General features: G+C 48.8%; 1 protein-coding gene across 4 annotated transcripts in view; it reads right to left on the bottom strand.

Annotated features, from left to right (window-relative positions):
- The window catches only part of SMC2 (structural maintenance of chromosomes 2), a 213,019-nt gene that overhangs the window by 63,946 nt on the left and 123,681 nt on the right, over positions 1-25,392 (bottom strand). For all 4 annotated transcript variants that reach the window (XM_063914672.1, XM_063914675.1, XM_063914673.1 and 1 more), the window contains exon 20: positions 21,107-21,301. In XM_063914672.1, coding sequence (XP_063770742.1) covers positions 21,107-21,301 — 195 coding nt within the window. The remainder of the gene's footprint in view (positions 1-21,106; positions 21,302-25,392) is intronic.

Below are 25,392 nucleotides of genomic sequence, written 5' to 3'. Positions count from 1 at the left end.
GCTGTGGCAGGCCTGCCACAGAATGTGCAAGCTGAATTGTACTACAAATCCAACGAGCAATAGTCTGCTTAGAAGCAGGAGCACCCAGCTTATTGGGTGCATACAGGATAAACAGCGAGTCAGATTTCCTGACTCCAGCCGTCCTGGAAACATATTTTCAGGGCCCTGACTACGTCCAGCAACTTGGAGTCCTCCAAGTCCCTAGTAGCCGCAGGCACCACAATAGGCTGGTTCAAGTGAAATGCTGAAACCACCTTAGGGAGAAATTGAGGACGAGTCCTCAATTCTGCCCTGTCCGTATGAAAAATTAGGTAAGGGCTTTTATAGGATAAAGCCGCCAATTCTGAGACACGCCTGGCTGAAGCCAGGGCTAACAACATTACCACTTTCCAAGTGAGATATTTTAAGTCCACAGTGGAGAGTGGTTCAAACCAATGTGATTTTAGGAAACCCAAAACTACATTGAGATCCCAAGGTGCCACTGGAGGCACAAAAGGAGGCTGTATATGCAGTACCCCCTTGACAAACGTCTGAACTTCAGGAACTGAAGCCAGTTCTTTCTGGAAGAAAATCGACAGGGCCGAAATATGAACCTTAATGGATCCTAATTTTAGGCCCATAGACAGTCCTGTTTGCAGGAAATGTAGGAAACGACCCAGTTGAAATTCCTCTGTAGGGGCCTTCCTGGCCTCGCACCACGCAACATATTTACGCCAAATCCGGTGATAATGTTGCACGGTTACATCCTTCCTGGCTTTGATCAGGGTAGGGATGACTTCATCCGGAATGCCTTTTTCCTTCAGGATCCGGCGTTCAACCGCCATGCCGTCAAACGCAGCCGCGGTAAGTCTTGGAACAGACAGGGTCCCTGCTGAAGCAGGTCCTTTCTTAGAGGTAGAGGCCACGTCTCTGTGAGCATCTCTTGAAGTTCCGGGTACCAAGTCCTTCTTGGCCAATCCGGAGCCACGAGTATAGTCCTTACTCCTCTCCTTCTTATGATCCTCAGTACCTTGGGTATGAGAGGCAGAGGAGGGAACACATACACTGACTGGTACACCCATGGTGTTACCAGAGCGTCCACAGCTATTGCCTGAGGGTCCCTTGACCTGGCGCAATACCTGTCCAGTTTTTTGTTGAGGCGGGACGCCATCATGTCCACCTTTGGTTTTTCCCAACGGTTCACAATCATGTGGAAGACTTCTGGGTGAAGTCCCCACTCCCCCGGATGGAGGTCGTGTCTGCTGAGGAAGTCTGCTTCCCAGTTGTCCACTCCCGGAATGAACACTGCTGACAGTGCTATCACATGATTTTCCGCCCAGCGAAGAATCCTTGCAACTTCTGTCATTGCCCTCCTGCTTCTTGTGCCGCCCTGTCTATTTACGTGGGCACTGCCGTGATGTTGTCTGACTGGATCAGCACCGGCTGACCTTGAAGCAGAGGTCTTGCTAGGCTTAGAGCATTGTAGATGGCCCTTAGCTCCAGGATATTTATGTGGAGTGATGTCTCCAGGCTTGACCACAAGCCCTGGAAATTTCGTCCCTGTGTGACTGCTCCCCAGCCTCTCAGGCTGGCATCCGTGGTCACCAGGACCCAGTCCTGAATGCCGAATCTGCGGCCCTCTAGAAGATGAGCACTCTGCAACCACCACAGGAGAGACACCCTTGTCCTTGGTGACAAGATTATCCGCTGATGCATCTGAAGATGCGACCCGGACCATTTGTCTAGCAGATCCCACTGGAAAGTTCTTGCGTGGAATCTGCCGAATGGGATTGCTTCGTAAGAAGCCACCATCTTTCCCAGGACCCTTGTGCATTGATGCACTGAGACTTGGCCTGGTTTTAGGAGATTTCTGACTAGATCGGATAACTCCCTGGCTTTCTCCTCCGGGAGAAACACCTTTTTCTGGACTGTGTCCAGGATCATCCCTAGGAATAGGAGTCGGGTAGTCGGGAGCAGCTGAGATTTTGGAATATTGAGAATCCAACCGTGATGGCGCAGCACTATCTGAGATAGTGCTACCCCGACTTCCAACTGTTCCCTGGATCTTGCCCTTATCAGGAGATCGTCCAAGTAAGGGATAACTAAAACTCCCTTCCTTCGAAGGAGTATCATCATTTCGGCCATTACCTTGGTAAAGACCCGGGGTGCCGTGGACAATCCAAACGGCAGCGTCTGAAACTGATAGTGACAGTTCTGTACCACAAACCTGAGGTACCCTTGGTGAGAAGGGCAAATTGGGACATGTAGGTAAGCATCTTTGATGTCCAGAGACACCATATAGTCCCCGTCTTCCAGGTTTGCAATCACTGCTCTGAGTGACTCCATCTTGAATTTGAACCTTTGTATGTAAGTGTTCAAGGATTTCAGGTTTTAAATTGGTCTTACCGAGCCGTCCGGCTTCGGTACCACAAATAGTGTGGAATAGTACCCCTTTCCCTGTTGTAGGAGGGGTACCTTGATTATCACCTGCTGGGTATACAGCTTGTGAATGGCATCCAATACTGCCTCCCTGTCTGAGGGAGACGTCGGTAAAGCAGACTTTAGAAAACGGCGAGGGGGAGACGTCTCGAATTCCAATTTGTACCCCTGAGATACCACTTGAAGGATCCAGGGGTCCACTTGCGAGTGGGCCCACTGCGCACTGAACTTCTTGAGACGGGCCCCCACCGTGTCTGCTTGTAAAGCCCCAGCGTCATGCTGAGGACTTTGTGGAGGCGGGAGAGGGCTTTTGTTCCTGGGAACTGGCTGTTTGTTGCAGCCTTTTTCCTCTCCCTCTGCCACGGGGCATAAATGAGGCGCCTTTTGCCCGCTTGCCCTTATGGGGCCGAAAGGACTGCGCCTGATAATACGGCGTCTTCTTAGGTTGAGAAGCTACCTGGGGTAAAAATGTGGATTTTCCAGCAGTTGCCGTGGCTACCAGGTCTGATAGACCTACCCCAAATAACTCCTCCCCCTTATAAGGCAATACTTCCATGTGCCTTTTAGAATCCGCATCCTGACCACTGCCGCGTCCATAAACCTCTTCTAGCAGAAATGGACAGCGCGCTAACTCTTGATGCCAGTCGGCAAATATCCCTCTGTGCATCACGCATATATAGAAATGCATCCTTCAAATGCTCTATAGTCAGTAATATACTGTCCCTATCTAGGGTATCAATATTTTCAGTCAGGGAATCCGACCACGCGAGGCCCGCACTGCACATCCAGGCTGAGGCGATTGCTGGTCGCAGTATAACACCCGTGTGAGAGTATATACATTTTAGGATATTCTCCAGCTTTCTATCGGCAGGTTCCTTTAGGGCGGCCGTATCAGGAGAGGGTAGTGCTACCTGTTTTGACAAACGTGTGAGCGCTTTATCCACCCTAGGGGGTGTTTCCCAACGTGCCCTATCCTGGCGGGAAAGGGTACGATGCCAATAACCTTTTAGGAATTATCAGTTTTTTATCGGGGGGAAACCCACGCCTCATCACACACTTCATTTAATTCCTCGGATACAGGAAAAACTACAGGCAGTTTTTTCTCACCAAACATAATACCCTTTTTAGTGGTACTTGTATTATCAGAGATATGCAATACATTTTTCATTGCTTCAATCATGTAACATGTGGCCCTAGTGGAAGTCACGTTTGTCTCATCATCGTCGACACTGGAGTCAGTGTCCGTGTCTGCCATTTGAGGTAACGGGCGTTTTAAAGCCCCTGATGGCGTTTGAGACCCTTGGACAGGCACAAGTTGAGTAGCCGGCTGTCTCATGTCGTCAACTGTCTGTCGTAACGAGCTGACACTGTCACGCAATTCCTTCCATAAGCTCATCCACTCAGGTGTCGACTCCCCAGGGGGTGACAACTGTATAATAGGCAATTGCTCCGCCTCCATCTCATTTTCCTCCTCAAACATGTCGACACAATCGTACCGACACACCGCACACACACAGGGAATGCTCTGATAGAGGACAGGACCCCACTAGCCCTTTGGGGAGACAGAGGGAGAGTATGCCAGCACACACCAGAGCGCTATATATAAACAGGAATACCACTATAAAATGTGCTTTTCCTTTATAGCTGCTGTTATTATCAAAACTGCGCCAAATTAGTGCCCCCCCTCTCTTTTTTACCCTTTTCTGTAGTGCAGGACTGCAGGGGAGTCAGGGAGACGTCCTTCCAGCGGAGCTGTGATGGAAAATGGCGCCTGTGTGCTGAGGAGATAGGCTCCGCCCCCTTCTCGGCGGCCTTTTCTCCCGCTTTTTTGCAAGTTCTGGCAGGGGTTAAAATACATCCATATAGCCCTGGGGGTTATATGTGATGTATTTATGCCAGCCAAGGTGTTTTACATTGCTGCTCAGGGCGCCCCCCCCCTAGCGCCCTGCACCCTCAGTGACCGGAGTGTGAAGTGTGCCTGAGTAACAATGGCGCACAGCTGCAGTGCTGTGCGCTACCTTGTTGAAGACCGAAGTCTTCTGCCGCCGATTTTTCCGGACCTCTTCTTGCTTCTGGCTTTGTAAGGGGGCCGGCGGCGCGGCTCTGGGACCGAGCTCCGAGGCTGGGCCTGTGTTCGGTCCCTCTGGAGCTAATGGTGTCCAGTAGCCTAAGAAGCCCAATCCACTCTGCACTTCAGGTGAGTTCGCTTCTTCTCCCCTTAGTCCCTCGAGGCAGTGAGCCTGTTGCCAGCAGGTCTCACTGAAAATAAAAACCTAAAACTAAAACTTTGACTAAGAAGCTCAGGAGAGCCCCTAGTGTGCACCCTTCTCGGCCGGGCACAAAAATCTAACTGAGGCTTGGAGGAGGGTCATAGGGGGAGGAGCCAGTGCACACCAGGTAGTCCTAAAGCTTTTACTTTTGTGCCCAGTCTCCTGCGGAGCCGCTAATCCCCATGGTCCTTACGGAGTTCCCAGCATCCACTAGGACGTCAGAGAAAATGAGGCTTCCATCAAATTATTAAGCATTGGACTGAGATCTCCGTAAAGGGCCCCATACACTAGAACGATAATGCCTGATTTCATCCAATTTCGGGCCGATATATCAGATGAAATCGGGCATTTTGGATGGGTTTCTAATCCGCGTTCCAGTGAGGGTCGGATCGGCTCCCTTAGATCGTTTGTGCTGCACTCGTGATATTTCGGTTCCCACAGGCATGGCTGGGATCACATACGATATATCGCATGCAAAATGTACCAAATCGTATGGAACCACTCCCGGGAAGCTCCCGGGAGAGTTCAAGGGAAATTGCCTCCGACTGCAGCCTCAGACATATCGTTGTAGTGTATGGGGCCCTTTAGTCACAAAAGACTTTACAGAGGGGCGACCTCGCTTCACTGCTTGAAAAAACAACTGATCATTTCTTAAGAGGCCCATTTGGTCCCTGGAAAGACGAAAAAAAAAAAAAAACAGATATAGATACCTGAACAAAGTGGTCTTGGAATGTTTGCTTGTAATCTAAGTGAAAGCTGTGCATGTGCCATCTTGCCTAGGGAACTACAGTAGCCGTATTGTGGAGGACAAAACATCCCCAACAGTTGGAATATTTTTTCTGTTTACAGCCATGGTCATCACCTACATCATCATGACATTCTCTGCATGTTCCTAAGCTAACTCCATTTCTTTAGTTCTGCTACTGGCGTCAGAAATAATTTTGCAATACGTTTGAGAAAATAAGATTTTACTCACCGGTAAATCTATTTCTCGTAGTCCGTAGTGGATGCTGGGACTCCGTAAGGACCATGGGGAATAGCGGCTCCGCAGGAGACTGGGCACAACTAAAGAAAGCTTTAGGACTACCTGGTGTGCACTGGCCCCTCCCTCTATGACCCTCCTCCAGACCTCAGTTAGGATACTGTGCCCGGAAGAGCTGACACAATAAGGAAGGATTTTGAATCCCGGGTAAGACTCATACCAGCTACACCAATCACACCGTATAACTCGTGATACTATACCCAGTTAACAGTATGAATAATAACTGAGCCTCTCAACAGATGGCTCAACAATAACCCTTTAGTTAAACAATAACTATATACAAGTATTGCAGACAATCCGCACTCGGGATGGGCGCCCAGCATCCACTACGGACTACGAGAAATAGATTTACCGGTGAGTAAAATCTTATTTTCTCTGACGTCCTAAGTGGATGCTGGGACTCCGTAAGGACCATGGGGATTATACCAAAGCTCCCAAACGGGCGGGAGAGTGCGGGTGACTCTGCAGCACCGAATGGGCAAACTCTAGGTCCTCCTCAGCCAGGGTGTCAAACTTGTAGAATTTAGCAAATGTGTTTGACCCCGACCAAGTAGCTGCTCGGCAAAGTTGTAAAGCCGAGACCCCTCGGGCAGCCGCCCAAGAAGAACCCACCTTCCTCGTGGAATGGGCTTTCACTGATTTAGGATGCGGCAGTCCAGCCGCAGAATGTGCAAGCTGAACCTTACTACAAATCCAGCGAGCAATAGTCTGCTTTGAAGCAGGAGCACCCAGCTTGTTGGGTGCATACAGGATAAATAGCGAGTCAGTTTTCCTGACACTAGCCGTCCTGGAAACATACATTTTCAGGGCCCTGACTACGTCCAACAACTTGGAAGCCTCCAAGTCTTTAGTAGCCGCATGCACCACGATAGGTTGGTTCAAATGAAAGGCTGATACCACCTTAGGGAGAAACTGGGGACGAGTCCTCAATTCTGCCCTATCCATATGGAAAATCAGATAAGGGCTTTTACATGACAAAGCCGCCAATTCTGACACACACCTGGCCGAAGCCAAGGCCAACAGCATGACCACTTTCCACGTGAGATATTTTAATTCCACGGTTTTAAGTGGCTCAAACCAATGTGACTTTAGGAAATCCAACACCACGTTGAGATCCCAAGGTGCCACTGGAGGCACAAAAGGGGGCTGAATATGCAGCACTCCCTTAACAAAAGTATGAACTTCAGGTAGTGAAGCCAGTTCTCTCTGGTACAAAATCGATAGAGCCGAAATCTGGACCTTAATGGAACCCAATTTTAGGCCCATAGTCACCCCTGACTGTAAGAAGTGCAGAAAACGGCCCAGCTGAAATTCCTCCGTTGGGGCCTTCCTGGCCTCACACCACGCAACATATTTTCGCCAAATGCGGTGATAATGGTTTGCGGTCACTTCTTTCCTACCTTTAATCAGCGTAGGAATTACTTCCTCCGGAATGCCCTTTTCCTTCAGGATCCGGTGTTAAACCACCATGCCGTCAAACGCAGCCGCGGTAAGTCTTGGAACAGACAGGGCCCCTGCTCCAGCAGGTCCTGTCTGAGCGGCAGAGGCCATGGGTCCTCTGAGATCATTTCTTGAAGTTCCGGGTACCAAGCTCTTCTTGGCCAATCCGGAACAATGAGTCTAGTTCTTACTCCTCTTCTCCTTATTATCCTCAGTACCTTGGGTATGAGAGGAAGAGGAGGGAACACATAAACCGACCGGTACACCCACGGTGTCACTAGAGCGTCCACAGCTATCGCCTGAGGGTCTCTTGACCTGGCGCAATATCTTTCTAGCTTTTTGTTGAGGCGGGACGCCATCATGTCCACCTGTGGCCTTTCCCAACGGTTTACAATCAGTTGGAAGACTTCTGGATGAAGTCCCCACTCTCCCGGGTGGAGGTCGTGCCTGCTGAGGAAGTCTGCTTCCCAGTTGTCCACTCCCGGAATGAACACTGCTGACAGTGCTAACACGTGATTTTCCACCCATCGGAGAATCCTTGTGGCTTCTACCATCGCCGTCCAGCTTCTTGTGCCGCCCTGTCGGTTTACATGGGCGACTGCCGTGATGTTGTCTGACTGGATCAGTACCGGCTGGATTTGAAGCAGGGGTTTTGCCTGACTTAAGGCATTGTAAATGGCCCTCAGTTCCAGAATATTTATGTGTAGGGAAGTCTCCTGACTCGACCATAGTCCTTGGAAGTTTCTTCCCTGTGTGACTGCCCCCCAGCCTCGAAGGCTGGCATCCGTGGTCACCAGGACCCAGTCCTGTATGCCGAACCTGCGGCCCTCTTGAAGATGAGCACTTTGCAGCCACCACAGCAGAGACACCCTGGTCCTTGGAGACCGGGTGATCAGCCGATGCATCTGAAGATGCAATCCGGACCACTTGTCCAACAGGTCCCACTGAAAAGTCCTTGCATGGAACCTGCCGAATGGAATTGCTTCGTAGGAAGCTACCATGTTTCCCAGGACTCGCGTGCAGTGATGCACCGACACCTGTTTTGGTTTCAGGAGGCCTCTGACTAGAGATGACAGCTCCTTGGCTTTCTCCTCCGGGAGAAACATTTTTTTCTGTTCTGTGTCCAGAACCATCCCCAGGAACAGTAGACGTGTCATAGGGACCAGCTGTGACTTTGGAATATTTAGAATCCAACCGTGCTGTTGTAGCACCTCCCGAGATAGTGCTACCCCGACCAACAACTGCTCCCTAGACCTCGCCTTTATCAGGAGATCGCCCAAGTACGGCATAATTAAAACTCCCTTTTTTCGAAGGAGTATCATCATTTCGGCCATTACCTTGGTAAATACCCTCGGTGCCGTGGACAGACCAAACGGCAACGTCTGGAATTGGTAATGACAATCCTGTACCACAAATCTGAGGTACTCCTGGTGAGAATGGTAAATGGGGACATGCAGGTAAGCATCCTTGATGTCCAGTGATACCATGTAATCCCCCTTGTCCAGGCTTGAAATAACCGCCCTGAGCGATTCCATCTTGAACTTGAATTTTTTTATATATGTGTTCAAGGATTTCAAATTTAAAATGGGTCTCACCGAACCGTCCGGTTTCGGTACCACAAACATTGTGGAATAGTAACCCCGTCCTTGTTGAAGGAGGGGCACCTTGACTATCACCTGCTGGGAATACAGCTTGTGAATTGCCTCTAGCACTGCCTCCCTGCCTGAGGGAGTTGTTGGCAAGGCAGATTTGAGGAAACGGCGGGGGGGAGACGTCTCGAATTCCAGCTTGTACCCCTGAGATACCACTTAAAGGATCCAGGGATCCACCCGTGAGCAAGCCCACTGATTGCTGAAGTTTTTGAGACGGGCCCCCACCGTACCTGGCTCCGCCTGTGGAGCCCCAGCGTCATGCGGTGGACTTGGAGGAAGCGGGGGAGGACTTTTGCTCCTGGGAACTGGCTGTATGCTGCAGCTTTTTCCCTCTACCTCTGCCTCTGGGCAGAAAGGACGCGCCTTTAACCCGCTTGCCCTTATGGGGCCGAAAGGACTGTACCTGATAATACGGTGCTTTCTTTGGCTGTGAGGGAACATGGGGTAAAAATGCTGACTTCCCAGCTGTGGCTGTGGAAACGAGGTCCGAGAGACCATCCCCAAACAACTCCTCACCTTTATAAGGCAAAACTTCCATGTGCCTTATAGAATCTGCATCACCTGTCCACTGCCGAGTCCATAATCCTCTCCTGGCAGAAATGGACATTGCACTTATTTTAGATGCCAGCCGGCAAATATCCCTCTGTGCATCTCTCATGTATAAGACTGCGTCTTTTATATGCTCTGCGGTTAGCAATATAGTGTCCCTGTCTAGGGTATCAATATTTTTTGACAGGGAATCTGACCACGCAGCTGCAGCACTGCACATCCATGCTGAAGCAATAGCCGGTCTCAATATAATACCCGAGTGTGTATACACAGACTTCAGGATAGCCTCCTGCTTCCTATCAGCAGGCTCCTTTAGGGCGGCCGTATCCGGAGACGGTAGTGCCACCTTCTTTGACAGGCGTGTGAGCGCTTTATCCACCCTAGGGGATGTTTCCCAACGTGACCTATCCTCTGGCGGGAAAGGGTACGCCATTAGTAACCTTTTAGAAATTACCAGTTTCTTATCGGGGGAAGCCCACGCTTCTTCACACACTTAATTTAATTCCTCAGATGGGGGAAAAACCACTGGTAGTTTTTTCTCCCCAAACATAATACCCTTTTTTGTGGTACCTGGGGTAACATCAGAAATGTGCAACACATTTTTCATTGCCTCAATCATGTAACGTGTGGCCCTATTGGAAGTTACATTAGTCTCATCGTCGTCGACACAGGATTCAGTATCCGTGTCGACATCTGTGTCTGCCATCTGAGGTAGCGGGTGTTTTAGAGCCCCTGATGGCTTTTGAGACAGTTGGGCAGGCACGAGCTGAGAAGCCGGCTGTCCCACATCTGCTATGTCGTCAAACCTTTTATGTAAGGAGTTGACACTTTCACGTAATTCCTTCCACAAGTCCATCCACTCAGGTGTCGGCCCCGCAGGGGGTGACATCACATTTATCGGCAACTGCTCCGCCTCCACATAAGCCTCCTCATCAAACATGTCGACACAGCCGTACCGACACACCGCACACACACAGGGAATGCTCTGACTGAGGACAGGACCCCACAAAGCCCTTTGGGGAGACAGAGAGAGAGTATGCCAGCACACACCAGAGCGCTATATAACACAGGGATTAACACTGTAACTGAGTGATTTTCCCAATAGCTGCTTGTATACACAATATTGCGCCTAAATTTAGTGCCCCCCCCCCTCTTTTTTACCCTACGTAGTCTGGAAACTGCAGGGGAGAGCCTGGCAGCGATCCTTCCAGCGGAGCTGTGAGGGAAAATGGCGCCAGTGTGCTGAGGGAGATAGCCCCGCCCCTTTTTCGGCGGACTTCTCCCGCTTTTTTGTAGGTATATCTGGCAGGGGATTTTACACATATATAGTCTCTATGACTATATTATGTGTAGTTTTGCCAGCCAAGGTACTTAATATTGCAGCCCAGGGCGCCCCCCCCCCAGCGCCCTGCACCCATCAGTGACCGGAGTGTGAGGTGTGCATGGGAAGCAATGGCGCACAGCTGCAGTGCTGTGCGCTACCTTGATGAAGACCGAAGTCTTCTGCCGCCGATTTCCAGGACCGTCTTCTTGCTTCTGGCTCTGTAAGGGGGACGGCGGCGCGGCTCCGGACGATCGAGGTCGGGCCCTGTGTTCGATCCCTCTGGAGCTAATGGTGTCCAGTAGCCTAGAAGCCCAAGCTAGCTGCAAGCAGGTAGGTTCGCTTCTCTCCCCTTAGTCCCTCGTAGCAGTGAGTCTGTTGCCAGCAGATCTCACTGAAAATAAAAAACCTAAAATAAACTTTCTTTTTCTAGGAGCTCAGGAGAGCCCCTAGTGTGCATCCAGCTCAGCCGGGCACAAGATTCTAACTGAGGTCTGGAGGAGGGTCATAGAGGGAGTGCACACCAGGTAGTCCTAAAGCTTTCTTTAGTTGTGCCCAGTCTCCTGCGGAGCTGCTATTCCCCATGGTCCTTACGGAGTCCCAGCATCCACTAAGGACGTCAGAGAAAATAAGATTTTACACTTACCGGTAAATCTATTTCTCGTAGTCCGTAGAGGATGCTGGGACTTCGTAAGGACCATGGGGAATAGACGGGCTCCGCAGGAGGCATGGGCACTTTAAGAAGGACTTTGGACTCTGGGTGTGCACTGGATCCTCCCTCTATGCCCCTCCTCCAGACCCCAGTAAGAGAAACTGTGCCCAGAGGAGATGGACAGTACGAGGAAAGGATTTTTGGGAATCCCAGGGCAAGATTCATAGCAGCCACACCAATCACACCGTATTACTTGTGATAACTACCCAGTTAACAGTATGAACAAACAACATAGTCTCGGTCTAAACCGATGAAACTATAACATAACCCTTATGTAAGCAATAACTATATACAAGTCTTGCAGAAGAAGTCCGCACTTGGGACGGGCGCCCAGCATCCTCTACGGACTACGAGAAATAGATTTACCGTTAAGTGTAAAATCTTATTTTCTCTAACGTCCTAGAGGATGCTGAGACTCCGTAAGGACCATGGGGATTATACCAAAGCTCCCAAACGGGCGGGAGAGTGTGGATGACTCTGCAGCACCGATTGAGCAAACAGGAGGTCCTCCTCAGCCAGGGTATCAAATTTATAGAACTTTGCAAAGGTGTTTGACCCCGACCAAGTAGCTGCTCGGCACAAATGTAATGCCGAGACCCCTCGGGCAGCCGCCCAAGACGAGCCCACCTTCCTAGTGGAATGGGCCTTAACGGATTTAGGCAATGGCAATCCTGCCGTAGAATGCGCCTGCTGAATCGTGTTACAGATCCAGCGAGCAATAGTCTGCTTTGAAGCAGGCGCGCCAACTTTGTTGGCTGCATACAGAACAAACAGCGCTTCAGTCTTCCTAACCCTCGCTGTTCTGGCCACATAAATCTTCAAAGCCCTGACCACATCAAGGGACTCTGAATCCTCCAAGTCCCGCGTAGCCACAGGCACGACAATAGGTTGATTCATATGAAAAGAAGAGACCACTTTTGACAGAAATTGAGGACGAGTCCTCAATTCTGCCCTATTCACGTGGAAAACCAGATAGGGGCTTTTATGTGACAAAGCCGCTAATTCCGAAACACGCCTCGCAGAAGCCAAGGCCAACAACATGACCACTTTCCAAGTGAGATATTTCAACTCCACTGTTGTGAGCGGTTCAAACCAAGGTGACTTGAGGAAACTTAATACCACATTAAGATCCCACGGCGCCACCGGAGGTACAAAAGGAGGCTGAATATGCAGCACCACCTTCACGAATGTCTGTACTTCAGGAAGAGAAGCCAATTCCTTTTGAAAGAAAATGGATAAGGCCGAAATTTGGACCTTTATGGACCCTAATTTTAGGCCCAAAGTCACTCCTGTTTGCAGGAAGTGAAGCAGACGACCCAAATGGAACTTCTCCGTAGGAGCAGTCCTGGCCTCACACCAAGAAACATATTTTCGCCATATACGGCGATAATGTTTCGATGTCACGTCCTTCCTAGCCTTGATCAGGGTAGGAATGACCTCCTCCGGAATACCTTTTTCCGCTAGGATCCGGCGTTCAACCGCCACGCCGTCAAACGCAGCCGCGGTAAGTCTTGGAACAGACAGGACCCCTGCTGCAGCAGGTCCTGTCTTAGAGGAAGAGGCCACGGATCTTCTGTGAGCAACTCATGCAGATCCGGATACCATGTCCTTCATGGCCAATCTGGAACAATGAGGATTGTTCTTACTCTTCTTAGTCTTATTATTCTCAACACCACGGGTATGAGAGGTAGAGGAGGGAACACATAGACCGATCTGAACACCCAAGGTGTCACTAGAGCGTCCACCGCTATCGCCTGAGGGTCTCTTGACCTGGCGCAATACCGCTTTAGCTTTTTGTTGAGACGGGACGCCAGCAGTCCCCACCGACCCACAATCTGTGCGAAGACTTCTTGATGAAGTCCCCACTCTCCCGGATGCAGGTCGTGTCTGCTGAGGAAGTCCGCTTCCCAGTTGTTCACCCCCGGGATGAATACAGCTGATAGGGCGCTTACATGGCCTTCCGCCCAGCGAAGAATCCTGGTCGCTTCTGCCATGGCCGCTCTGCTCCTTGTGCCGCCTTGGCGGTTTACATGAGCCACTGCTGTGATATTGTCTGACTGAATCAGAACCGGTTTGTCCCGAAGCAATGCATCCGCCTGGCGTAGGGCGTTGTATATGGCCCTCAACTCCAGGACGTTGATGTGGAGACATGTCTCTAGATTTGACCAGAGATCTTGGAAATTTCTTCCCAGTGTGACTGCTCCCCAACCTCGGAGGCTTGCGTCCGTGGTCACCAGGATCCAGTCCTGAATTCCGAACCTGCGGCCTTCTAGGAGGTGAGCACTGTGCAGCCACCACAGGAGAGATACCCTGGCTCTGGGAGACAGGGTGATCCTCTGATGCATTTGTAAATGGGACCCGGACCATTTGTCCAGTAGATCCCATTGAAAGGTCCTCGCATGGAACCTTCTGAAAGGGATGGCCTCGTACGATGCCACCATCTTCCCCAAGAAAGACCTTTTTCTGGTCTGTGTCTAGAATCAGACCCAGAAAGGTCAGGGACTAGCTGGGACTTCGGTATATTGAGAATCCAGCCGTGCCCCTGCAACATCCTCACCGACAGCGACACGCTGTCCAGCAACTTCTCCCGAGATCTCGCCTTTATGAGGAGATCGTCCAAGTATGGGATAATTGTGACACCCTGCTTGCGCAGGAGCACCATCATTTCAGCCATTACCTTGGTGAAAATTCTCGGGGCTGTGGAAAGCCCAAACGGCAACGTCTGAAATTGGTAATGACAGTCCTGTACTGCAAATCTCAGGAACGCCTGGTGAGGAGGGAAAATCGGAACATGAAGGTATGCATCCTCTATGTCCAGGGACACCATCCAATCCCCCCCCCCCCCTCCCTCCCTCCAGGCTGACGATGACCGCTCTGAGCGATTACATCTTGAACTTGAACTTTTTCAAGTACAAGTTCAGGGATTTTAGATTCAAAATGGGCCTGACCGAACCGTCCGGTTTCGGGACCACAAACAGGGTTGAGTAATACCCCTTTCCTTGCTGGAGAAGAGGAACTTTGACTATCACCTGTTGAAGATACAATTTTTGAATTGCAGTCAACACTAACTCCCTCTCTGACGGGGAAGCTGGCAGAGCCGATTTGAAAAACCGGCGAGGAGACACGTCTTCGAATTCCAGCCTGTATCCCTGAGAAACAATCTCCATAGCCCAGGAATCCACCTGTGAGTGAACCCATACCTGGCTGAAAAATCGAAGACGTGCCCCCACTTGAGCTAACTCCCCCCGGGAAGCTCCAGCGTCATGCAGTGGACTTTGCAGATGTAGGGGAGGACTTCTGCTCCTGGGAACTAGCTGCATGCAGCTTTTTTCCCTTGCCTTTTCCTCTGGCAAGGAAGGACGATCCCCGTACCTTCTTGCTTTTATTGGAACGAAAGGACTGCATTTGATAATGAGGTGCCTTTTTAGTATGCTGCGGGGGGACATAAGGTAAGAAATTCGATTTACCGGCCGTAGCAGTAGAGACAAGGTCCGAGAGGCCTTCTCCAAACAACTCTTCCCCCTTGTAAGGCAACGACTCCATATGCCGCTTTGAGTCGGCATCCCCCATCCACTGTCGGGTCCACAGGAGTCGCCTAGCAGAAATAGACATAGCATTTATTCTGGAGCTTAGTAAACAAATGTCTCTTTGAGCATCCCTCATATATAAAGCAGCATCTTTGATATGCTCTAGGGTCATTAGAGTGGTATCCTTACCTAGGGTGTCAATTTCCGTAGATAAGGAATCTGTCCATGCTGCGACAGCACTACACACCCAGGCCGATGCCATAGCCAGTCTAACGATAGTACCGGAATGTGTGTAAATGTGCTTCATGGTAACCTCCTGCTTACGATTAGCAAGATCCTTGAGGGAAGCTGTATCCTGAGAAGGCAGTGCCACCTTCTTGGATAAGCGTGTCAGCGCCTTGTCTACCTTAGGCGAAGATTCCCATCGTATCCTGTCCTTTTGTGGAAAGGGATACGCCATAAGAATCCTTTTGGGAACTTGTAGTCTCCTATCTGGAGATTCCCAAGCCTTTTCGCACAAGTCGCTTAGTTCAAATTAGGGAAGCCAATCCCGGGCCATTTTTTCAATCTTGGGTATCGGGATTGAAAAATATTAAATCCCGGGATTGGATTTAGACCGTGTCCGGCCGCCCCCCATGCCCCGCCCCTCCCGCCCTGCAGACATTAAAAAAAACCCGTACAAACCTGCACAGCCAGGTAGCAGGTGAGGAGGAGCCGGCGGGTGAGTGCAGCGGAGCCGGCGGGTGAGTTTAGGGGAGCCGGGAGGAGGCAGCGGGTGAGTACGGGGTGAGCCGGGAGGAGGCGGCGGGTGAAGACCGCCGTACTTTCCGGCTCGGCGGCTGCTGAAAGCGCAGCGTGACCTCACAGTCACAGGTCACGCTGCGCAGGGGGAGACAGGAGGAGGGAGCCGGGCAGCGTCTGAGCGTCCTGAGGACGCTCAACGCTGATCCCTCAATCCCCGGGATTGGAGCTTCCAATCCCGGCCGTTTTTGGGCCTAAATCCCGGGATCCCGCCGATCCCGGGATTGGCCTCACTAGTTCAAATGAGGACGGAAAAGTGACCTCAGGCTTTTTCCCTTTATACATGTGTACCCTCGTGTCAGGGACAGGGGGTTCCTCAGTGATATGCAAAACCTCTTTAATGGCAATAATCATGTAACGAATACCTTTTTGCATCCTCATAGTCGACACTAGAGTCAGTATCTGTGTCGGTATCTGTGTCAGTGATCTGGGATATGGTGCGTTTTTGAGACCCCGAAGGTCCTGGTGCCACAGGGACAGGCATGGTCTGACTACCTGACTGATCCCTAGCTTCTGCCTTGTCCAATCGTTTATGCAGCAAATTTACATTTGCATTCAAGACATTCCACATATCCACCCAGTCCGGTGTCGGCGTTGCCGACGGCGACCTGACAATCATGCACTCCCCCTCCTCCTTAGGCGAGCCTTCCTCGTCAAACATGTCGACACACACGTACCGACACTTCACACACACAGGGAATCTCTTTTCTGAAGACACGTTCCCCCTGAGGCCCCTTGGAGAGACAGAGAGAGAGTATGCCAGCACACACCCCAGCGCTATATAACCCTGGAGAAAAACAGATTGTTTACTCAGTAGCGCTGCTTAATGTATAAACGCCAATAATGTGCCCCCCCCCTCTACTTTAAAAACCCCCTTTCACCATGTGTCAAGCAGGGGAGAGTCCGGGGAGCTTCCTCTCAGCGGTGCTGTGGAGAGAAAATGGCGCTGGTGAGTGCTGAGGGAGAAGCCCCGCCCCCTCGGCGGCAGGCTTCTGTCCCGCTCAAACTTACTAAAAAATGGCGGGGGCTCTTTTATATACATGTACAGTGCCCACCTGTACATGTATATAGACTTTTGCCATCAGAGAGGTGTTTTATTGCTGCCCAGGGCGCCCCCCCCTGCGCCCTCACAGTGATCGGAGTGTGTGAGGTGTATGGGAGCAATGACGCACAGCTGCGGTGCTGTGCGTTACCTCAGTGAAGCACCGAAGGCTTCTGCCGCCTTAGACGTCTGTCTTCGTTTCTTCTGGCTCTGTGAGGAAAATGGCGGCGCGGCTCTGGGGTGAACGCCCAGGACGAACCTGTGTTCACCCCCTCTGGAGCTAATGGTGTCCAGTAGCCGAGAAGCAGAGCCTATCATTTAAGTAGGTCTGCTCCTCTCTCCTCAGTCCCTCGATGCAGGGAGCCTGTTGCCAGCAGTGCTCCCTGAAAAAGAGAAAAAATCCTAACAAAAATGCTTTCTAAGCAGGAAACTCAGGAGAGCTCCCTGCAGTGCACCCATTCTCCTCTGGGCACAGTCTAAAACTGAGGTCTGGATGAGGGGCATAGGGGGAGGAGACCGTGCACACCCAGAGTCCAAAGTCTTTCTTAAAGTGCCCATGCCTCCTGCGGAGCCTGTCTATTCCCCATGGTCCTTACGGAGTCCCAGCATCCTCTAGGACGTTAGAGAAACTTATTGAATTGAACTGCAACTGGATTATAAAGAAATATCCTGAAGATCTATGGATGCGATTCCATTGCTGATGGCCATGAGTATAGATTTCAGAGATTCCATTTAAAACAACTTGGAACTGAAAAACAGAGTTGCCTCAGGCCCAAAACATTGGAACAAGAAACATAAAAACCTTTACCCTTTGATCTACAGGCAATTGCTCTGGCTTCGATTATGTATCGTGGGCTTATGTACAGAACTGCCAATGAGCTTGGACTGTACAAAGACAATTCTTTTAGGAATATACATTTTGTTGTCATTTCTTATCTTTGATATCTTTTGGTGTCTATATAATGCAAATTGTACCCACTGTAGATGTATAGATGAACCGATACAAACAATTGTACAAGTTCTCTTATTTTACCTTTCATCCTTAATTTTAAAGGCTCAAAAATGCTCTGTAGAGAAGGAATATTGTGTTTGTTGTTCTGTCTTCCAGGTTTAGCTCATTGTGCTTTGAATTGCAGACGTGATGAAGGAAAATGAAAATTCATTGGCAATCTGTTTAACTTTCTTATAGAGAACTTATCATGGAGTCCAATTTTTTTTATCCAAACAAAGATTCCTTCAAAATGGGAGACCAACTAAGCTATTTTTATACAGGGCTTCTGCTGCCAGGGGCATAACCAAAGGGCTCTCCTAATTACTACATTTGAGGCCATGGATCTTGCCAAGTAAGTAAGTAAGTAAGTAAGTAAGTAGTGATCAAGGTAGCTCCACATAGAAATTCTATACATCTTTGTACGATTCTCATTAACAGGTACTGCCTGTTTATCTTGTCCTCTATTTGTATTGATTGTTTTTCCCCCATAAACCGTGGTTTCTAACTATAGAGGTTACGGTGATGCCCATTTCAATGGGGTTCTCAAAGAAACATGAGACTTTTTTTTTTTTTTAAATAACTCAATTTTTCTATTAGGTTTCTAAGAGCACACCTATCCAAAAAGAATTGTAGCTCTAGTATAGAAGCTTTCAATGGCTGCATATATGTTAGACACCATTTCTGTATTTCTTCATCATTACATAGAAACCAAATTAAAACTTCCTAGGTGCTTCTTCAATTTCCACAAACTCCTCACTAGAAGAGAGTTTGCCACTGCTCCTAATAAATCAAATTATGAAGGGGAACATTTTCTGTATCTATGCTGGTCAGAAATCATGCTCTATTAACCCTTTGCATGGCACATCCCCTTTGGAAACAAAAGTCTCCTTCATCCAGGCAATAGTTTATTTAAATGTTCTGAAGACTGACTGTTCTTTTTAGTCTCAGAACTGCTTTGTTAAAACATTTCCCACTGGCTATGAGTACCAAAGACAACTACATGGTTGTACTATGTATAGCAATGTACCATGTGTACAATATCTCTAACTTTAGGGGCTTAACTCAAATCCTTCAGCTGTTCAGGGTCCAGCTCTGGTTTTAACTTGAATCTGGGAGTAGATTTCTTCATGTGTCAGAAAACCTATTTCTCTGGGATCCAGATTGCTCAAAGCTATTTAGGATCCCTTGCCAGTCTTCCTGGTGCACTCTCAGTGACGTGACATAAGCAGAGCAACCTCTGCTGTTCAGAAGCACGCTTTTAGAAAATCTCACAGATCTGCGCCTGAGTTCCTGAGTTAGCAAGACTGGTGTTCCCTGTTTAGCCAGCTCAGTCCCTGAAGCTTAGAGAATGGTAAACCCGGACATCACAGTAAGAAAGCAAATCTCTGCATGACCTACACATACAGCCATGAAAAGACAAAAAGGGAGGTGGAAGAGCTGCATTGTAAACCATCCAAGGGGGTGGAAACCAAATCAAAGGATAGACAGTAAGTACAATGCGCCCCCAAAAACTAGGCGGCTAAAAAATGTATTTGTCACACTGGGGTAACCCTCCAGTACCCCCACCAAGAGAAACTCTCAGGTAAACTGCAAAAATAGGGTGATATAGCAGCCGTGGACAGAGAGCGGGGGAACCAGTGCGAGAGACCATCTATCCAGACGGGGGGACGACAGCCGCGGTTGCCGTGGAGTTTATACACACATGCTTGTAGAACTGCCGCGAGACAGTTCTTTCCTACCGCTGGTAATTACGCACTTGGGACTCCTTACCTTTCATTACACACTGTTGTGTATATGTTTTTTAATGTTAAGTGTCATGTGTTTGTACATTAAATTTTAAATGTGTTTAAACTGTACATCACTATATGCACTTTTCTTTCCATGTTACATGACATTGAAATCTGCTTGAGGAAGGACTTTGTAAAATACGCCACAGTCCCTGCAGGGGCGCTTGTATGTATTATCACCACCCTATTTTTGCATCCAAGGGGGTGATTTTATCTAAATGTCTCTACTGTAAAGGCCCGTATTCACGAGCAGATCTAGGGAGAGATGTGTGCTGAGCGTGCGGGGGGGCAATCTAGCACCAGCGATAGCGATGCGCGGGGCTGCGCATCGCTATCGCTGTCAGGGGTACACACGGAGTGATCGCTGCTTAAAATCTAAGCAATCTAGTCAGCGATCGCTCCGTGAGTACCCCCTTAACTTAGAAGTGAGATAACCTATCGTCACGTATTACTGGAGAATGTAACACTGAAGTCACTAAAGTTATGGAAAAAAAAAAAAAGAAACAAAAAAAAAAACTTTATGGAAAAAAAATGCTTCCGGGACATTTTTACTCATATGAATCCAAAGTATTTTTTTCATGTTAAGAATTTTCAACTATGTGAAAATATATTAAAAGCCTTACAAACGCAGGTACCTGGCCATGTTTTCCAAACCTGGTCAAACTGACAATATAATCATACCCCTCAACCTATAAAGTCACTAGGCCACACTTAAGGGGGGTACACACGGAGCGACGTTCACTTAATTTCTAAGCAATCTGACTAGGTTGCTTAGAAATTAGGAACACATCGCTCCATGTGTAGGGGTGACAGCGATCCTGCGCGTCGCTATCGCCGGTGCTAGACTGGCCTGCATGCAGGTAAAATCTAGCAGGTTGCTCATTTCACCGCTGGGTGAAATGAGTGGCCCCCGTGTGTCGCCCCCTCACTCAGCACACATTGTGCAGTGCTGAGCAGGGGGAGAGGCGTGCTGGGCACTTCACTTAGCACACATTTTCCTCCACATCTCCCCATCTGTACGGCCCTTTAATCCATTGTTTGGAGAGGATTATCACCTTTCAATGAAAAAAAGACTACTGAAGAATAATAGGGGTATCCAATTAGCCAGGGGGGGGGGGTTTCGCAAAAAAATTTTTTTCCCCCCAATTATCCACTTAGCCCACGTTTTTTTTCCATCCAGAAAAAAATAAATTAGTTTTTCATGTGGAAACATAGGAGATTGACGATAAGACGCAGGCCTGTCTCTGTTTTGCAGTCACAATCTTTTGCCTCACGGATTTAATTTTGCCTTTCTGAGGTAGGCAAAACAAAATCCCCGATAAGTGCTGGCATTGGGGCCAAAAGGATACCGCCCTAAAAAGGAATCACAGGGGAGAGAAATGAAGCAATGGCCTGTTTGCTGCTATTGTATTCTGCAAGCAGATTTACAAGCACCACTAAAGAAGAACAAAAACATTTTAGACATTTATCGTTAATATTAGAGAAAATGGAAGGTTAAAGAACCTTAACGTATACAGGATACAAACAGAAAAGTTTGAAAGTAACAAACTTTACCCGTGCAGCAGCATCCGCACTGTCCTTCTTGTGTTTACTAATGTTATGTTCTAGCTCCTTTATCTTCAGCTGGATGTCATTGTTACTTTCTCTCATCTTCATGGCATCTGTAGACTTGCTCTTAATTTCCTTGTCATGATCCATGATAATTTCCTTCTGCTTAGCCAGCTCTTCCTGGGATTTCTTCACAGCTTCCTGTCAACAAATATTCAACAAGGGATAAGAGGATTTTGGTACTTACCGATAAATCCATTTCTCTGAATCTACTCGGGGACACTGGAGAAGCTAGACAGCTGGGGTGTGAAGGATGCAGACCGGAGGTAGAACAATATAGTAAAAAAAAATCCTCCCCCCTTCACGCCCCCCATCCCTCCAGTTTGAAAAATTGACGGAGAGAAGAGGGAACATGAAAGATCAAGTCCATACGGGAAGGAACCAACCGTACCAACATGTCAAACAGCAACCAAGAACTATTAACATAATAATCAAACTGTTTGAACCAAATCTTACTAGAAAACGCAGGCTGACAGCACCGTGGCCAGTGTCCCCGAGTGGATTCAGAGAAATGGCTTTATCGGCAAGTAGCAAAATCATCTTTTCTCTTTTATCCACTAGGGGACACTAGAGAATCTAGACAGCTGGGGACGTCCCAAAGAGACTCCCATGGGCGGGAGTGCGGTCCGAAGCCTGAAGAACCAAATGTCCAAATTTTGCATCTCTCAATGAAAACGTATCAAACTTGTAGAAACGAGTGAACGTGTGTGCTGACAACCACGTTGCAGCTCTGCAAAGTTGGGTAGTGGAAGCTACTCTAGCAGCAGACTATGAAGCACCACTGATCTGGTGGTATAAGTACCTACCCGAAAAGGAACTCTCTCCACAAGAAATATATGCCTGTTTGATGGTTAGTCGTATCCATCTGGCCAAGGTTTTTTAGAAGTCAGCCAACTCTTCCTGGGTCCATCATACAGTACAAACAAAGCGTCAGACTTCCTAATAGAATTCATAGCCTGCACGTAGACCCTTAAGGCTCTTAGGACAAGTCCCCCTCTGCCAATCCTCGGAAGGACGGGACCACAATCGGCTGGTTTATGTGGAAACCCGAAACCACCTTAGGCAAAAACTCTGCTTTTGTATGAAGCTCCGCTCTGTCTTCATGAAAAATTAAGAAAGGACTTTTACATGACAGGGCACCTAACTCTGAGACCCTTCTCGCTGATGCTAAAGCCAAGAGCAGGACTGCTTTCCAGCTCATATTTTAGATCCGCCTTATCCAAAAAGGCTCGAAAAGTGCTGAACTCCAAAAATCGAGCACTAGATTTAAATCCCACGGGGCCGTGGGAGGGCGAAAAGGTGGTTGTTTTCTCAACACACCCTGTAAAAACGTCTGGACCTCCTGTACAGCCACCAGGCGTTGCTGGAAAAGTAGTGAGAGGGCGGAGACCTGTACCTTTGGGATCCTAATCTCAAACCATTTTGGAGAAACTTCAACAGTCTAGTAAGGTGGAACCTCTCTGGGATTCCAACCCTTAGGCTGACACCAGTCCATGTACTACTTCCAGATTCTATAGTAACGTGCCGCAGTTACTGGCTTCCTTGCCGCTAACATGGTCGGGATAACTGATCCGGGGATACCTCTGTCTCTTAGTATCCTGGTCTCAAGAACAACGCAATCAAACGTAGACTGTTCAGATCTGGGTGAAGGAATGGGCCTTGTGACAACAGGTCTTCCCTCTGAGGCAGTTTCCAAGGATCTTCCGCCAGAAGTAACCTCAGGTCCAAGTACCAACTTCTGTGAGGCCAGTCTGGTGTTATTAAAATCACCCACGCCCTCTCCCGTTTCACCTTCAACACTCTTGGTAGAAGGGGGAAACAGCGGGAAGATGTACACCAGTTCGTATGTCCAGGGAATCTCCAGTGTGTCCACCGCCTCTGCTGCTGGATCCCGCGTCCTGGCCACACATCTTGGCAGCTGATGGTTGTTCCAAGAGGCCATTAGATCTGCGGTAGGCCCCACCTTCATGGTATCCGGTCTATAGGTCGACAAGACTTAGGTCGACAGGGTCTAGGTCAACCACTATTGGTCGACAGTAACTAGGTCGACAGGATCCCTGTCGACAGGTCAACATGAGTTGCTTATTTTTTTTGTCTTTTTTGAACTTTTTCATACTTTACAATCCACGTGGACTACGACTGGGAACGGTAACCTGTGCCGAGCGCAGCGAGGCACCTTGCCCTAAGCATTGAGAGCAAAGCGAGGGGATGCGGTGCACTAATTGGGGTTCCCGGTCACTGTACGGCGAAAACGACACCAAAAGATTTAAAAACTCATGTCGACCTTTTGACCTGTCAACCTAGAATCCCTGTCGGCCAATAGTGGTTGTCCTAGACACTGTCGACCTTCAATACCACACCCCACCTTCGTACCACTGCCTCTAATACCTCAGGGTATTCGAGGATATGCATCCACTCCTCTGGATGCATATCCTGACGACTGAGGTAGTCTACTTCCCAGAAATGAAGACAGCCGACAAGATTATGTTGCGCTTTTCTGTCCATGACCGAATCCGTGTGACCTCTTTTAAAGCCATGCGGCTTCTTGTTCCTCCCTGACAGTTTATGTATGCCGTCACTGTCACATTGTCCGACTGCACGCTCACATGTTGAGCCCATACTAGGTCTTCCGCCAGGAGAAGTGCATTATAAATGGCTCTTCGCTCGAGTACATTTATTGAGAGAGGGCTCTCCTGCGGTGACCATCTTCCCTAAAACAGATGGCTGTCCAGAACTGCTCCCTATCCTCTGAGACTGACATCTGTTGTTAAAATTTTCCAATCCCAGATTCCAAACCTCTTTCCTGCCGCCTGGGTTTTTGTGGACCGACCACCAAATTAATGAGGTCCTGGCCTGGGGCAACAAGTGAATCCTTCGGTGAAGTAGTAAATGCATGCCTGCACCCTGAGCAATCAGATTCAGCTGAAAGGGTCTGGAATGTAGTCTGCCGTATTAGATCGCTTAGAAGGATGCTACCATCTTTCCTAGAAGCCATACACAAAGATGCAGCGAGACAGTCTGGTTCTGTAGAACCGGACGTACCATGTCCTTGATGTCTAGGATCTTGTCTTCTGGGAGAAAAGCCTTTAGTTGTATCGTATCTAAAATGAGACACAGGAATTGAATCCTGTGTCGGTTGCAGATTGGATTTTTTGATATTCACAATCCATCCGTGTCGAATCAGAAACGGATGACTGATCCGAGCATCCTGGATCAACTGGTCCTGAGAGGGAGCCTTGATAAGAAGGTCGTCCAGGTACGGTATTATCGTTACCCCCCAACGATCTCAATTTCGCAACCATTGCTGCCATAATCTTTGTGAAGACTCTTGGGTCTGATGATAGGCCGAACAGTAGAGCTCTGAACTGGTAATGAGTCTTGCCCACTCAAACCGTAAAAAGGCTTGGTGTGGGGTCCAGATTGGGACATTGAGGTACGCATCCTTTATGTCCATGGACACCATGAACTTCCGTTGTTCCAGTCTCGCAATAACTGACTCTATGGATTTCATCTTGAATCTGTAAACTGTCAGGAATTGATTTAACATCTTTAAACTGAGGATTGGCCTGACCGAACCAACCGGTTTTGGCACTATAAAGAGATTCAAATAAAATCCTGTTCCTCATTGAGAAAATCGGGACAGGCATAATTACTTCCGTCTGAAGTAACTTTTGAAAAGCTGTTTCAAATACCCGCACTTTTTGAGGGCACCGAGGAAGGCCTGTTGTAAAGAACTGACTGCGAGGTCGGTTCAGAAATTCTATTTTGTAGGGATACAATAATAATATTGGTGATCCAGACTTCTGGTGAGGTTTCGGCCTTGGTGTCCTGAAACCTTTCCAACTGAGCGCCCACCGTAGGAGACCCAAGGTGAGCTGGGAGACCGTCATGCCACAGTCTTGTCAGCAGGTTTAGGGTCCTGTTTTCGGGCTGTGGACTGAGAATGGCATCTACTTCTGTTTCCACGAGCTTGACCTCCAAAACCTCTTCCTCTAGCTCGAAAGGATTGAAACCTAAGTGAATTGAACACCAGACCAGAGTTGTTTCTTCTGTCCGGTGGCGTAGTTCTAGGGTACATGGTAGGCAGAAAAGTAGATTTTCCTGCTGTTGCCTGTGAAATCCACTTGTCCAGTTCTGGACCAAAAAAAGCCTCCCCTCCGAAGGGGATTGCCTCCACTGCCTTCTTTGAATCTGAGTCCACTTGCCATTCCCTGAGCCACAGAATCCTTCTG

This window comes from Pseudophryne corroboree, chromosome 1 (genome assembly GCF_028390025.1).
Source record: "Pseudophryne corroboree isolate aPseCor3 chromosome 1, aPseCor3.hap2, whole genome shotgun sequence".
Taxonomy (NCBI): Eukaryota; Metazoa; Chordata; class Amphibia; order Anura; family Myobatrachidae; genus Pseudophryne; species Pseudophryne corroboree.
Note: the sequence above shows the minus strand (reverse complement) of the source record. Positions and strands in the feature narration are given on the sequence as shown.